We start from the raw sequence: 17,525 nt of genomic DNA on the forward strand, positions 1-17,525 counted from the left end.
GTTTATTTTAAATAATTATGGGGGCCATTGACTGTCTCCAAAATTTTTTACATCTCGCACAGCTGTTGAACAGCTTATTGAACGCAAACTTTCACTTTTTCGTGTATCATTTTGCTATCTGCGCCTTTCATTGGCTGAAAGTTCCAAACGGTCCAATCAGAGTCACACATTTGTGCAAATATTGTAGCCACATTGACGATTTACATTGGATCATTAGCGTAACTAATAAACCATGCCCCAAACAGCAAAATCCATGAGCAGACAGTCGGAAAAATGTTCAGAGAGAGATCTATTCTAAATTACTTTTCGTTGTCAACACAGCCTATACCATCTTCTGATAATGCCAAAGATGTTTCTGCTTTGAATGACTGCAGAAGTCATTCAAAGAATCGCCAACCACAGGTAACATTAGCGAAACACAGAAGTCTTTCATGGCGCACCTGACAGTGACAGACTGAGAAAGGTAGAAATTTCCAATGAACCTGGCGTCGCGACTACATGTGGTTACAGCATAACTCAGAAAGAAATACTATGACATGTCAGCTTTGCATAAATCATGTGAAATCTAATTCAATGACAAAGCTAAAGTATTAATTTGGAAGGAGTACCTTGAAGACACATGCTAACGGTGATTTAAAAAAAGGTGTTGAGACTAATATATGACATCAGACGTTGTTGCAGCAATACATAACGTTACCTCTGAGAAAGAAATATTCTATGTATTGCTAGCATTACCCTTGGATGGGGATTCTGCATCAGTAACCTGTGTATCAGATTACTTATGTTTTTTTTGTGATCTCAGAGTGTGGCCCCATACGTTTATAAAATGACCCCATGTTTTTATGCTGAAGGGGTCCCTGTCCACACTTGTTCTGTTTCTTTGTTCATCTATGATCCCTAATATTGTCTAATGTGGTACCACTTTGAAACAGAACATTCCATGCCTCTAGCTACATTACTGTTGCAAAGTTATTTAAGAGTTCCAGTTCAATGACAGTTCTTCTGGTTTGAGAAGACAAATGCCCAATGGTAAACCAATATGAAACAAACAATCAAATGTCTCTTGTGTGCGATATAACTGGTATACCGGTATATTGCAACATGGCCCTCAGCAACACACATGTATCACAATACAAGCCTTGTGTATTGATATTTTCCAATAGTCACAGAGTGAGTGAGTGAGTGAGTGGGTTTGAGTGAGTGAATGAGTATTGTTTTACAGTGCTGTTAGCAATATTCCAGCAATATCACCAGAAATGGGCTTTACACATTGTACCCATGAATCCGGGTCTTTGGCGTGACGAGTGAATGCTTAAACCACAGCACTACCACCCCTACAGTCACAGAAGAATTTATATATGATAATATGAATTATATCTACTATCTTGAGGCTTTTGGATGGACTGGGTTCCTATCTAAGCCATGTAAACAGCATAGGCTCCACACTGTTTACATCAAGATTCTATATCGATTACGTAATAGATCTTGTTATCCATACCATCCATCTCGCAATCTTAAGTCTGGATTATTGGATGAAGAAGTACCATTTGAACAGAACAAATATGTGTCATATGAGCCCCAATACATATTGAAATATGTATCGCAATAAGCTCTTCGTATTGTGAAATATTGCAATACATTTTATGAGTCAATACGCTAACCCTAGACTCTAGCTACATAAATAAGAAATTCATATGCACTTCCAGTTTGTAAAAACACACGCCCAATCCAGCAAAACTTAAAAACAGAAGGTCCTATTCCTGTAGACACCTTAATAACAAAGTCATCAGTACCTCTGGTTTATTACTTCAACTCCAGTTTAGGAAAAACACATGCTCAATGTGATGACAATAAGATTTTTGGTGACCTAGACATTCATGAGAGGGCACTGGAATTTTCTTCAATATGACCAATCTTAGAGATCATTCCTTTTAAATATAAATAGAATCTCAATCATTAACACTTCAGATACTGTGTGCACAATGACCATCTATGTTGCTATATATGTGCAATAATCTTGGATGCGATGTTAAACCCCATTTCACCTCACCTCACATAATGACCTTGATCTTCAACCTTCCCTAACACTTATGCTAGGCAACAGACAAGTGGTTGATAGAATAAGCAATGTGGTGGCCATACTGCAAATAATATTTGAACATCTTAAGCAAATTCTGGCGTTAAGTTTAGGTTTTATTGGTCCAGTGGTTTCAGGGGAGAAGACGTTCACTGACCATGACATCAATGATGCCTGACAAACAGCCCATGACACATGCTCAAATGACTTTCAGTAAGGTGAGCTAAAAATTAAGTAATAATTCATACTGGCTTCCTGCCTTTTATTGACTAATTCAATGTTGCTGCACAGTGTGAGGTTCCTCATAGTGCAGGTGACTGCTGCTGCCGAGTCACTGCAACCAAACCCACACCTGTCTTCAGTCGATATCTGTTTCCCTAAAATGTAGTAATTCCTGTTGAGTTTTCTTTTTAGGGAATATTCACCATTTCCTTGATCTCATTGTGTATAGAGGTCTGTTTGACAGGAGTGCTGTATGCTGTAGACTCGTGAGATGAGACATGTTCTGCCTCCAGCACCTCCCCCTCAACCTCCAGGTCATCGACACACCCGGAGGAGTTGGACATGTTGGGCTTGTCATCCTTCATGTGGTAACTGGAACACGGAGAGGTGCAAAGTGGTCAATGATCTTCTCATCATTTTCAGTTGAAAAAAACAAACTGACAATTTGTTCAGAAATGAATGCATAAAACATATATATACACATCTAACGGTATGGTAGCATATTAGTGTCACAGTCTTATCATCTACCTAGAGAACATTTTCATCTATGTGGATGATACTCACATGTACGTTGATGATACTTTCATCTACGTAGAAGATATTTACATCAACTTAGATGATTATCACAGTAGATACTTACATGTACATAGTTTGAGTGATTCTCAACCCTTCATGATTTAATTTACTTAATGTTTAGATAATACCTCAAAAAGCCACGTCAAAATAGAAATTCAAACAAATCAGTGATTATTAATTAAGACAGAGGTTATATATATCTGACCTGCAACTATTGTTGATTACACGAAAAGAAGTTTTCACAAAAGTGAATAAATCAATAGTAGTATCATCTACATGGATGTAAGTATCATCTATGCAGATTAACGTATCAATTTGTAGATGTAAGTATCATCTATGTAGATGAACATATCAATATGTAGATGTAAGTATCATCTATGCAGATGAACACATCAATATGTAGATGTAAGTATCATCTATGCAGATGAACACATCAATATGTAGATGTAAGTATCATCTACGCATATGAACGTATCAAAATGTAGATGTAAGTATCATCTATGCAGATGAACGTGTCAATATGTAGATGTAAGTATCATCTACATGGATGATTGTACCTTCTACGTGGATGGAACTATCTTCTACGTAGATGAAAGTAACATCTACATAGATGTAAGTATCTTCTACGTAGATGAAAGTAACATCTACATAGATGTAAGTATCTTCTAAGTAGATGAAAGTAACATCAACATAGATGTAAGTATCTTCTACGTAGATGAAAGTAACATCTACATAGATGTAAGTATCATCTACGTAGATGAAAGTAACATCAACATAGATGTAAGTATCATCTACGTAGATGAAAGTAACATCTACATAGATGTAAGTATCATCTACGTAGATGAAAGTAACATCTACATAGATGTAAGTATCTTCTACGTAGATGAAAGTAACATCAACATAGATGTAAGTATCTTCTACGTAGATGAAAGTAACATCTACATAGATGTAAGTATCTTCTACGTAGATGAAAGTAACATCAACATAGATGTAAGTATCATCTACGCAGATGAACGTATCAAAATGTAGATGTAAGTATCATCTATGCAGATGAACGTGTCAATATGTAGATGTAAGTATCATCTACATGGATGATTGTACCTTCTACGTGGATGGAACTATCTTCTACGTAGATGAAAGTAACATCTACATAGATGTAAGTATCTTCTACGTAGATGAAAGTAACATCTACATAGATGTAAGTATCTTCTAAGTAGATGAAAGTAACATCAACATAGATGTAAGTATCTTCTACGTAGATGAAAGTAACATCTACATAGATGTAAGTATCTTCTACGTGGATGAAAGTAACATCAACATAGATATAAGTATCATCTACGCAGATGAACGTATCAATATGTAGATGTAAGTATCATCTATGTAGATGAAATTTTGTTTTGACTGTGGCAGTAATAGGCTTCCATAAAACAGTAATTCCCTGAAAGAAAAAAGCTTGTTTGATTTCCTTTACAATAAGAAATTGAGTCACTCAGTCAGTGGCATAAGGAAGGCACAGTATGTACTACACATTCAATGTCAACTTTGTTATAGAACAAGAACATGAAAATAATTGCAAAAGTATACGACATGATTTGTGGGTAATTATGATAATTTTTGACAACATGAATCAAATTAAGTTATGTAAATATGATTTCCTAACTTTGTCAATAGCATTACTTTCTGAAATTCCAATTACAATCAGTATATAGCTAGTGTATTAGCAGAAGATATAATCTGGAAGCTGTGTTTTATCTTACTGCAGTGTATAGACTATAGTGAGCCAAGGTATTGAGCAAAAGGGTTTGTGTGGATTATTTTTGTCTTGAAGGACCAGCCTGCTCTTCTTGATATTTCAGGGGAATTAAGCTGATAATCGACCAAATGTATTTGCAATTCCCTACAATGAAATAACACATTATGTCATTACTCTCACAACCAGAAAGCTGTACACTTACTTGGTTATTTCCTGCTGAGCTTGTATAAACTGCATTTGTAGATCGTCATGTTCATATTTCAATTCCTACAGAAAGAAATCAAACAGACAGTTCAAGCAAGAATTCAAGACCCACTGGTGATTCTTGGACAGACTTGATCCTCAGATGTAAGAACTCACTTGACTTCTTAGTGTGGCCTCAGCAGTGAATCACATCACATTACATGTATCATTTCACAGAATCCCACATCATCTGATGTTTTTGTCTGGCTGGGATTAGACTATGAAAGGTCTATTGAAAAGTAGGGATCGAACAATTTCATTGCAGTTATATAAGGTACAAAGTCAATGAAAGACATGGAGCTACACCTGAATTATGAAGAACCTTGTGGTTCTTGATAAATAAGATTTTATAACTATTTGTAAACTTAGATTTTTAAATATTTAAAAGAAAATTATTCAAGATAAAATCACAATGATTTAAACCTTAAGAAGGAAAACAATTTTCTTTTCAAAGTCGAGTTGTTCAGGTCTTACCTTATCAAGGTCAGGATTTAATGAATTGCAAGTTAACTACACATACCATTCTCAAAATAATAAGGAGAAATGAAAAAGCCTTCATTAAGATAAAGTCATTTTAAGAGAACGAGCAGTAGTGATTCAAACGTCGATGAAACTAAACCGTTTTTTATAAAAGTTACAAAGCAAATACACTGCTGTTATCAATAAAATAATCTTATTATATACAAGAAAGTATGGACTGTCGTGTAAATTTTCACACTTTGAAGGACATGCTTATGAAGATAAGTTACATATTTAAGATATTATTGCAAATATGGTATGATGAAAAAACACTTTCAAACAGAAGGCAATGTAATGGTCATTTTATGATTATTCCTTAATGTTTAAACCCAGATTGTAATCTTTTGAACACTTAGTTCGTTAAAATCTAGTATTCTAGTCAAGGGACACGTAGCTTTCAAGATTGTGACTAAGACCATGCTACTTGTCACTCACTGTATAACACAGAACGCCTATACCGTGAAAATATAGGTACTCACATGATCTAAGGGAGACAACCTCCATGGAAAATGCTTCGTGATCAGATGTGTACAGTTATATACCAGAGGTCTTCCATTAGCTATTAATGTTTTCTTGAGCATTTTGCTGTATATCAAATAGCCCTTGAATCGAGTAGGTGACTAAGAATGAGTGAGTTACTGTTGTTCATACCGCCGTCAGCGGTAGTACAGCTTTAACACAGCAGCCAGTACACTAACAATCCTGGACCCCTTCTACAAAGCGATCTTAGCACTAAGGTGATCATAACTCTCATACTTTAAGGCTACAACCATCTGAGCATTAAGAGCTTTGTGGAACAGTCGCGTTACTTTAATGAATAAGTAATCACATACCTCATTCATTTTATTGAGCTCATCTACACAAATCTCGAGATCTTGAATTTGTGTTTGTTTCTGAAAGAAGAAGTCACAATATACTTCAATCTGTAATTTCCCCCTAAAAAATGATATACACTGAAGAAAGGTGAAAATTAATTGAAAATATAACTTTAATATTTTATCACAGTCAACACAAAGAATAACAGTGTTGCCTCAACAGTGCATTTCTTCCAAGCAACTAGTCTTAAGTACTTGTTTTACCAAACATCAAGTTATGTTGCTTAAACCACTAATCTGAAGTGACTTGTAGTCTGTTGAATAGAATTCATGTCAACCCTTCATTCTAAGAAGATCCTGCAGAAGTATAGAATCATAATTATATTCTTCATTGTCAAAGTAAACACTAAAACTTGGATTGGTTTGACAATTGAAATTCCATTTCTGATATTAACTGTACTTACTTCAGACAGAGTGACTTCATGCATTGTTCGCTCCTCTGCTAGTTTCTTTAAAAGTTGCTGCAAATAAAGAAATGCAGATACAGTCATTTCTATATCCCTGAATCAGGACTTTTGTTCGATCGAATTGGTTATATCAATTTGACCTAATCTGAGTATTTACAAGGCAAATGAAATTTGCCCTGACAAACATGTTTTTTGATTTTCCAATCTCATTAAGTAATTACAAAATTATAGTAGCAGATTATTATTTCTCTATACATGCATTAGTTAAGAAACCTTCCCGCTGAATAAGGCAAATCAATTCATGGGTCAATGCAGTCAGTGATAGCTCATTTTCACCTATTACATTCGGTAAGAAGTATAAGGTTTGCATGTATTATTGAAAAGACGTCTGACACGCTATTGACTTGTAGCATTAATTAAAATGTCTAACTAATAATTCATCAGGCACACTTGGTCAACCCTCCTACAAATCATAATATTTCTCTTGATTTATAAATATCAATTTCTTTGAATAGACAATTCCTTTTGACTGAAATTATGCTAATACATATAACATGTATAATGACAGTCACAATAAATGTTGATAAAATAAAATAATCTACAACACATGTGATTACCAATGTGTTTTATGTCCCTCATTAAAAATAAATCACCGAACATCATACCCACACTGCCATTTCAATCTATGGACTGAACAAAGTTCCGAGATTGCAGCATAATCAAAGACAAGTGAATCTTCAAATTAAAGTATTCAAATTGTGTCTTAAGCCAAACATTTATACCTTAAACCACAAATAAAACATTTCTAAAACTAAAAGAAAAGAGGTCATTCACCAGATTTTCATGCCATATTAAACCTTAAACCCTCTGCATAAATCTATCCCTGCACTTATCATCTACAGTTAATGATGACCCACTGGATTAAAATATAAGGGACAGTTATGCTCTATTTTCCTTGTTTCTCATATTGTATTAAACAGTACCTTACTGACATATGAAGCATATGGCTGATACCCAAATCAAACACAGTCCCACTGAAAAACTCATATGAGATGGTCCTACCTCTCCTTGAACAACAACCATGTGACTTCAGGAATGTGAAGTGTTTAAGAGGAAGTGGTAGAAATCATTAAGGCATATACCAGAAGTAATTTGACATCTATTTTAGTCAGCCACAATGTGTGACTAACAATACTACATGCAGTGTAAGCACTCTTGACTCAGTATACACAAACACTAACATGTTTCTTGCTCTTTAGCCCAGCACACCAAGCTGACATGCAAGTACTGTCGTGTTTATTGGGGATATTTATTACCTTCATAAGGTAACCGATTACATCTTAAACTGATAATGGACATAGTCATAAACAACAAGGTGAGATGTGAGTAAGACACTCGAAAGGTCAGGCGTGCTGTTATTTGTTTACATTCTCAGTACTCAGGTTTCTCAGTAGTTTTAAACTTTTTAGTCCATGGTAAGTTGTAACTATTATGCATTGTGACAACAGTTTCATGATTGTGTTCCTTTTCTGAAAAACTTTTCAGAATCAAAGTAAGAAGTTCATAAACCAATATAAAAAGAATGAAAAAAAAAAAATAACAATTGCTGCTTGATTCGTTAATTACAACAAAATCTAACAAAACAGAAGTGATCAAATAGATATGACAAAACAAAAATCACATAGATCTTACTTTTTGTTCTATTAGAGTTGATTGAAGAGATTTCTGTTGAATGTTGGCATTTTCCAGTTCACACAGTAATATCTGTAACTGCAAAAGTAAAATCATAATGTAAACCTTCAAAATTATCTGCATCTTAAAAATGGATAAGAAACAATAGTGTGAACCACCATGTGAAACACTCCCACTCAGTCTCTTTACTATTCGAACATTTCAACCATACATACAATGTGTATATTGATTAGTTTTAGAAGCAAAATTCAAATTGAACTTGAACTACTATGATTAATTATTTGATGAATAAAACATATGAAGACACTGTGATACACCAACAATATTTTCAAAACGTCAAGTTGAATGAATCAGGGATAGAAATGAGGTAAAATATGCCCAGTAACCTATGAGTTTGAAATTGAGGTGGGTCTGTCAGCCTAAAAGTAACACACCAGTAATTCTTCCTTATGTACCATTCTTTCAGTGTTGAGTATCCAGTATATATTATGTACATACTCTTCATAGACTTTATCACAAACAATTTGAAACTGAAAACAACCATAAGTGAGGTCGCATGGACGTACACAAGTTACAAGTAACTTCTTCACAGTACATGTATAGAGCATGAGGAACAAACCTGAAATAAATCCGGCTGTCTGACATTTCACCTTTTCTCGACCCTAGTTAATTAACACTGATTAGCCCTGATAGCCAGCAACAAGGTGTCACGACTGTCCCAACATAGTGACGTGCCATTTTCCTAACAGAACACCACAATCATGGATAGGGCTATAGTTTCCACACCTACATGTCTGGGAGTATCACCGGCACACTGCTAAACTAGAATGGTCCAGGTTCAATTCAAGGTGGTAGGCGTGTGTCAACACAAGTGAGTTGGCTGTGGCAGTGTGGCGCTGGGAGTTTGTTGACATGATCACTCCCCTGCCTGTAAAAGCCCTATATATCTCCACTTGACCCGGTGTGTAATCTGGTCCTTAAGACAAATCCACTAGATACATGCCGATCCAAAGTATAAACACTTACATAAGTTATCACAGACTATTCAGAGATGACATGCTGGGTGCAAATCCATGTCTTACATACTTGATGAATTGAATAATGTCTGAGATTGTGATTTGTAATTTTGCATAAGCTTACTTATTTGGGGGATTTTGTAAGAATGCATCAAGAAGCATTAAACAACTAAAGTTTGGCTTACCAATCAAAGAGTATTATCATAGTTTACTTTTGGATTGATAACTGGTGACTTTTTGATCAAGTTCATCTGGTTATGTTTTTAACATTAACTGACATATCAATTAAACGGAACACAATTATCATAAGGGACAAGAATGAGTTGCAATCTCCTAAGGCCTATTTTAAAGATTATAAACCCAGAAGTGTCAGATGGCGAAAAATGAAGTGACACCATAAAAAAGATATTTGGGTGTGCCATTTGGATGTTAAGTCTGCTGACAAGAGGAATACTTCTGATTAATAAATTAATAAATTTTGTGTGAGTGTCTGAAATAGATCCCTTATTCATTGATCAGTGTTGAAAATTATGTAAATCAAAGTTCCTTGTCAAAACACTAATATCAAAAGTTTAAATTTCGCAGATCCCAGATTCAAAGACAATAGCAGCAAACCTCATGAACACCAGGTCCCCACTAATGTACAACATTGCTGGTAATACTGCAGGGATAGATAGCAATTAATGCTTGCCCGTAGGCCGGAGGCTAGTAGAAATTACCTCTGGCTAATAATATTATGATCCTACTAGCCTGTAGGGCTTGTAAGTTTTTTTAACTGATGCTGTAAACAATTCCCTGTCAAACTGCCACGCTGTACATCTGGCACCTTTCGAATCTTTAAAGGTAGAATTTCGAAAGTTTTATTTAATCAGGACGAGTAACCTTTTGCAGAGCTAGCAGAAACAAATTCCTCTAGCCCTGTGGGCTTGTTTGTTTTTTTAGATAATTTCCATCCCTGTAATACTGTTTCCATGGGTAATGCATTGTTGTCAAGGTACCACAAAATTAGTAGTGAGTGAGTGAGTGAGTGAGTGAGTGAGTGAGTGAGTGAGTGAGTGCGTGAGTGCTTGAGTGCATATGGTTTTGGGCTGCTTTTAGCAATAGTCCAGCAATATCATGGCAGGGGACACCAGCGAATGGCTTCACACATTGTACCCATTTGGGAAATTGAACACGGGTATTCGGCATGACGAGCGAACACTTGCACAACTAGGCTACCCCACCAACCCAGTACAGGTTTAGAGCCTTTACCTAAAACCTGTACACTGTTTCATTGCATGAGTGATTCACTGCATGTTGCTTTACATTGCAATGAGCAATATTTTGGCTACATCACAGAGGCCTATGATTGCGTCTGGACCAGTCAAACCAGAGATTGAATCATGAGAAATCATTCAAAGCCATTGGGGTATAATGACAGAGTGACCACCCAATCCTCATTTCAGTTGGCACTGGACCAGCAATACAATGGAGGGCCACCCCCAGAACCTCCCAATGGATCCACTGCCATGATGCACCCACAGTCTGGTCATACAATCCTCATTGATCAAGTCTTACAACAAGCCTGTGGTCATGGGATCCATTCCACTCCAAAATTCCTATAAGATTGAAGGATCAAGAATATGCACAACTGTAGCTGATAAATCAGTGGATGAGTGAAATGTGTTTTATGATGCATCTTATTCAAAACTGCCTAAAATCACAACATGAAGATAAACAGAAAACAGTGTAATGTCAAACTTACTTTCTGATATGGAGAAGTTTGCCAGCACTCCAGGTAACAGTCACCTACCTTTCTGTAGCAATAACACAGACTCAATCAAATGCTTATGTTTACTATCTTATCGTTTGAATTACAAAGAAGTGCACCTTGCTGTGGTATTATCAGCTATAGGTCATACAGAAAACTGTGAAGTGAGCCTGATAATGTCTAATATCTGATAACAACATGAACAAGGGTATACTTTAAATATAGTTATAGCTATTTCTGTTACTGCATAAATTTTGTGTAGGTGTCTAAAATAGGTATCTTATTTATATTGATCCGTGTTGAAAATTATTAAAATCTAATGTTAAAAGTTAAACTTTAGCGGGTCCCAGATTCAAAGACAATAGCAGCAAACCTCATGAACACCAGGTCCCCACTAATGTACAACATTGCTGGTAATACTGCAGGGATAGATAGAAATTAATGCTTGCCCGTAGGCTGGAGGCTAGTAGAAATTACCTCTGGCTAATAATATTATAATCCTACTAGCCTGTAGGGCCTATAAGTTTTTTAACTAATGCTGTAAGCAATCCCCTGTCAAATTGCCACGCTGTACATCTGGCACTTTTCGAGTCTTTAAAGGTAGAATTTTGAAAGTCTTATTTAATCAGGAAGAGAAACCTTTTGCAGAGCTAGCAGAAATGAATTCCACTAGCCCTGTGGGCTTGTTTGGCTTTTGAGTTAATTTCCTTCCCTGTAATACTGTTCCCACGGATAATGCATTGTTGTCAAGGTACAAAAGCTTTAGTACAATTTTAGAGTCTAAAGTTGAAACTATACACTGATAATACAGCAACAGCAAAGCATACCTTTCCACAAAAGAAAATTAAAATCCATGCAGTCGTTAAATTTGTTAAATTCTGAAAATGTCAAAGTTTCTAGTGTGATGTTCTCACCAAATACAGAGGGTCAGTGGGGTAGCCTAGTGTTTAAAGTGTTCGCTCGTTACGATGAAGACCCTGGTTCGATCCCCCACATGGGTAATGTGTGAAGCCCATTTCTGGTGTCCCCCACTGTGATACTGCTGGAATATTGCTAAGAGCAGTGTAAAACCATACTCACTCACTCCCCATTTACTGCTGCTTCCTTGCATGAGACAGTGAGTCACAACAATGATGACATTTATAAGTGTATAAAAAGACTATATACAAATATTTAGTAAAAATTAAGGTCATTCATAAATGGAAATACAAATAACTTTGATCTTAAATTACACATTTTCTGTAGGTAGATTGAAAATGATTAAGTAAGATCCCCAGCAACATTTGTTTTGCCATATAACGTTTGTAGTATAGTCTGTTTATTTTGCATGTCCGTGTGAGGCTTTCTTATTTTGGTACAGGCGTTCGTATTTATGATTTGTTTAATACAGTTTTCTGTCTGCTAGGTTCCACTTGGGGTATAGCTTTGATTATAAAGTTTTTGGTCTGCTAGACTTTTTCCGGGTCAAGTTTCTACCTATAATGACTGTTTCTATGTTCTCATCTATTTCCATCATCCCTAGCCGCATGGTTTAAATTACAGCCTTTCCGGTGTCATTGGCAGGCTTAGCGCTACTTCTAACACATGTTTGTTTTTGTTCCCTGCTCACCCACCACCTTTTCTCTTCAGTATATTCTAGTTGTATGCCCCGATGGGTCATAGGCTAGGTACATGTTACAGTCTACTAGCAACTTAATATTTTCTCTTTAAGTTTTTATAACTGAGCTAATTTGTATTTAAGTTGTTTAAGTATACACTTTCTTATTGTGTTACTTTTGTGCTGTACATTGTTCCTGGACCTGGTCTGCTTCTTTTACCTACTTTGGCCAAATATATCTAGTGATTTTAGTCCTGTTGTGGTTCTTAATTTTCTCTGAACATAACTAGACCATGAAGCTTCATGTTATTACTACATGTACTAAAACAAAACATTCACTTTACATAAAAAGAAGGGATTGAGGCTCCACATAGGCATCATATAGCTAGGATATTTCTGAATGTTCAGTAAACAAAAAAACAACAAGCATGACTTTTTCAATACTGAATAATGTACAATTAATCAAGAAATGGTGGAATGGTTTTAAATACATTCTTCACATGAGTCATATCTTAAGATCTACTATATTCATGAAAGTGGCCTTGATAGTAAGTGTGCTGAAAAACAAAACCGACAGCAGTTTCTGACTGTACATGTATCAAAGGAAGATCATGTAGTGTAGGAAGCACCCATACAATAACTCTTATACATGCACATCTCCTTCATATACCACAACAAGACAAGAGAAGTCAAGAAGAACATAAGCTTTCTAAAGACTGAAGGAAACTGGCTCTAGGTAACAAACATATGTTGACTTAATACAGTGTAACCTGTTTTGTCCTACACTGAAACCTTATTGGCACAGACTGTAAAATGTTTTGTAGCTGTGTACTCAACACCTGATCTGACAAACTTATTATTATTCCATGACCACAATAGCAAGAAAGAGGGGTTGTGTGTTACTCTTTTGAGGTGTTTGACACAGACAAATTCCAAGCTCTGTATATCTATCAGATATCTGATGGGTCCCATTAGGCCTGGCTATCCATCATAGAGATCGATAATTGTTAACTAAATATTGATCAATTATTGATAAATATCGGAGAAGTAACTTTGAGGAAATATGCAAAAGAGTCTGAAAAAAATCAACATACTTCACACCATTGGTGAGTGGTGACACATTTATGGATTACTTTGTGGACATAAAAGATATAACACATATTGATCTTTATAGCCAGCCCTAGTCCCATGAGCCTATATCTGCAATACTATGGTACACATATTGGCAAACTGGTAAATTTATGTACACAAAATATCTTATCACCTACCTTGCTCTCATAGTCAGTTATCTGTGCCTGTAAACTTGTATTTTCCCTTTCAACCTGATTCAACCTGTTTTCCAGCTCCTTCCGCTTATCTTGGTACTTTGTTAGGGTTGTTTTCAGTTCTTCATTTTCCTCCTGTGTCTCTGAGCGGAGGTCAACCAATTCTTGCAAGCTGGAGAGAAACAGTGGAAATATGTTAATCTTGATGGTAGAAAATAATTCATTTGTGACACCCAGTGTAAATGATGTAGACACTTGACGGCAGCTCTTGTGTGCCCACCTCTTTATTTTCTTCTTGGTGATGACATAGTCTTGATTCATGGTGTTCATGCTCTCCTCCTGGGCCTCCAGCTGCAGCTGTAGCTTGGAGTTGTCCTCGACCAGCTTCCGGTTCTGGTGCTGCAGGTCTCCCACTCGACTTGTCAGCTCGCTGATCTCACTAGTGAAATAGTAAACTTACTATTGTACATTTTCATATCCAGCATGCTATATTTTGTGTTTCTCATCACCAAACAGTCTGTTGAACAGAAAGTCAAAATAAATGTAAAAATCCAGACATAAACATGGAACTGAATGTTTATCATATAAACCAGAAATCCTTTCGGATTTTTGCTCAAAAGTAGGAAATTGTTGCAGTTATCCTATAGCGGTCATTTAGTCATCATCCTATCATGTAAGGCAAAGTTGCAATGCAAGAAGCATCTTGTTTATGCTGAATTATTGTGATATGCTACTGCAATTAAATGTGAAAAAAACCCTCTCTGGTATCTTGAAAAATACTGAACATATTGGTTATTTTCATCTTACTAAAGTATCAGGTTGTAAGCACTGTGGTTCAATCATATGAAGACAGAATGAGACAGGTGTAGTGTAACCAAAACAGCACTTATGAGTTCATAATAAGACACAGATGTATTTAGTGAAGGGTCAACATTCAAAGAATAATTCTTCTGGATCAGTTTTCTATCTTTGTGTCCAGCTGTGTTATACTGCATTCCAAAGCCATTTCACTGGAACCTACACCCAGGCTAGACATGTACCTGATTTTGATAGAACGTGACAATGTGCAAATTCTGCAGCCAGCAATACCCAAGCTGTATCACAGTGGCATGTAAACAGTCAAAGCTGAATTAGAAAAAAAACAGTGACTAAAAGCACCAGCAAGAATCCATGCAATCAGCAATCAAGCAGGTTACCGAGCCTAACCACCTGATCGCCTTTGGTCAATTCTTACAACAAGCACTTTTCCCTGGCATTCCCAAGAGCTGCTTCTTGAGCTTGCTAATCCATGAACTAAGTCACATTACCTTTCAAAATGTCTGGTACTTGTATCAAGAGAAGATGCATCCAGGACTGAAGCTGACATATTTGCATCTGGAAAATTATACAAAGTCAGTTAAAAAATTCATTCAGGCTGTTATCCTTTACAACGATCAACACAAACCCATAATTCATACAGTGTACTTATTTATTTTACCATCTGTATCATTTTTCCATTTACCAAGCACTAGTGCCCTGGTATTATCCTAAAATAACGTTTGTTCTCAGAAGCTTTAATTAGAATTAGGGTCTAAAAAGAATATGTTCACATGATTTTGAAACATTGTTCCCTGATCTATTACTGAAAACTCTCTAACACTTCTTGTGTTTACTACTAGGTGAGAGAAAAGTCCAGGAAATTAAACATAACTTCACTGTACATCTGAACATGCTTGATTGCTGGCTTCCTTGCAACTGTACTGAGTGAAGCTCTTGTAAAATTCTTTCAAAACTGATATTTCATGAAGCATCTGTCAATCACCTGACCCCTCTCTATACAGAGCTATCATTTTACTCTATTTAATTATGCCTCTTGAGGTGAATAAAAACATAAAACAATCCCACTTTGGTCCTCATACACTGTCTCCAATAACAGAACAGCACAACATCAGAGCATTTAATGTTTGAATTAACATGAAAGGGGAACTTAAAGTAAATCCTGACAGTCAGGTGGTTCTTATGGACAGATTTAAAAATAATCAGTTATTATCATAATTACAATCATTGCATTAGAAAGAAAAACATTCAATATCACATCAGCCTTAGTTCAGCACTTCATCACAACTCTCAGACATGATAATTTATCTTGATGTGAAATGGTAGAAAGTCAGCTCAGTTGAGTGAAGTATGTCTTGTATGAAATTTATTTTTTTCCTTCCGAAAAATATTGTGTATTTTGTCAATATAACTTCATATTACAAAACCTTTCTCTCTGCATCACATTACCTTCAATATGGCTGGAAACATTGTCCTCACTGAGGAATGTAGGAGAATAGTTGTCTGGGTAGAACAAACTGCTCTTTTGTCTCTTAAGGGGATTCCGAGGCATGAGTTCTTCTGAGACACTGCTTCCCCTTAAATATAGCCATTTGGAAGTTGAAAGATTATTCTAATTTAATAGGTCATGTGTGTTGCCTCTTTCTGTACATGAAATACACCACACATTGTCCTACATTCACCCTGCATGTGAATTACATCCATTGATAGATGCCTTGAACATATTATTAAAAATAAAATGCCAGCTGACTCACATTTCCTAAAAAAATGTCTAAAATCTGATGACTAATTTTTGTGTGGCCTCATCATGTCATTTCGGTCCCTTTACTATCTGCCTCTTGTTGCATTGTGGGGCTAAAACAAGGACTGGTTGGCTCAGGGTCAGTATACAGTATCTGCTTGGGGTATTCTTGTTAAACTGTGGCATGGAATCTCAGTGGACTAGCTCTATAAAATTGGCATTAGTCTGGAATAGTACAAGCAGCCACACACACACAAATGCATGCATGTCACTATATAAGTGCAATAATCCTGGACGCAACATTAAACCCCGTTTCACATCACCTTGTAGGCCTCTTATTGAATGTAGAATATGTCATAGAGGAAGGCACATTTGTGTCATAGAGGAAGGCACATTTGTGTCATAGAGGCAGGCACATTTGTGTCATAGAGGAAGGCACATAAAGACTCTAAGGACTTTGTATTTGAAAGAATACTATTGCTGCATGATTGAAATCTATACTTGTATGAACAAATTAAAATAAATACCCAAACTTTTACTCACCCAAAGGAACTACAACTTTCAGAGGATTGAAGAAATCTACTAACATCGAATCTGAAACTCTCACTATTTTCGCCACACATATTTTTCTCTTTCAAAAGAGTAAAGTGACCATAAATGATAGCTTACTCATGGATAATCAACGTGATGACAGGATGTTGTGTGAAGTAACCATGGCAACACATCACACATTGTGCATACACTTGGATCTATTAAGTGTTGCCAGCTGTCAGTTGCACACTGTATAGCAGTGTTGAAAACAGGCAGCCATCAATTACAACAATAATAATTATATAATCAGAATAAAACTATCAATCTGTTGAAGAATTAAATGACTATACTTCATGTTGTCAAGATGGAGCTACTCAAGGAAATACTGGTCCTATATCACATACAGGCAGCTGAATCAAAAGTCACAGGAAATGTAGGTTTATCA

At 36.0% G+C, this 17,525-nt stretch overlaps 1 protein-coding gene across 1 annotated transcript in view; it reads right to left on the minus strand.

Annotated features, from left to right (window-relative positions):
• The window catches only part of LOC139475356 (inositol 1,4,5-triphosphate receptor associated 2-like), a 165,820-nt gene extending 149,460 nt beyond the window's left edge, over positions 1-16,360 (minus strand). Inside the window, exons 1-9 of the mRNA XM_071258582.1 lie at positions 16,258-16,360; positions 15,300-15,366; positions 14,273-14,431; positions 13,996-14,164; positions 8,365-8,442; positions 6,670-6,726; positions 6,224-6,283; positions 4,831-4,895; positions 2,503-2,671 (exon numbers count right to left, since the gene is read on the minus strand). Coding sequence (XP_071114683.1) covers positions 2,503-2,671; positions 4,831-4,895; positions 6,224-6,283; positions 6,670-6,726; positions 8,365-8,442; positions 13,996-14,164; positions 14,273-14,431; positions 15,300-15,366; positions 16,258-16,360 — 927 coding nt within the window. The remainder of the gene's footprint in view (positions 1-2,502; positions 2,672-4,830; positions 4,896-6,223; positions 6,284-6,669; positions 6,727-8,364; positions 8,443-13,995; positions 14,165-14,272; positions 14,432-15,299; positions 15,367-16,257) is intronic.
• Between the last annotated feature and the right edge of the window lie 1,165 nt (positions 16,361-17,525).

The sequence above is a fragment of the Haliotis cracherodii genome, unplaced genomic scaffold (assembly GCF_022045235.1).
Source record: "Haliotis cracherodii isolate W230 unplaced genomic scaffold, xgHalCrac1.p SCAF_3, whole genome shotgun sequence".
Lineage (NCBI taxonomy): Eukaryota > Metazoa > Mollusca > Gastropoda > Lepetellida > Haliotidae > Haliotis > Haliotis cracherodii.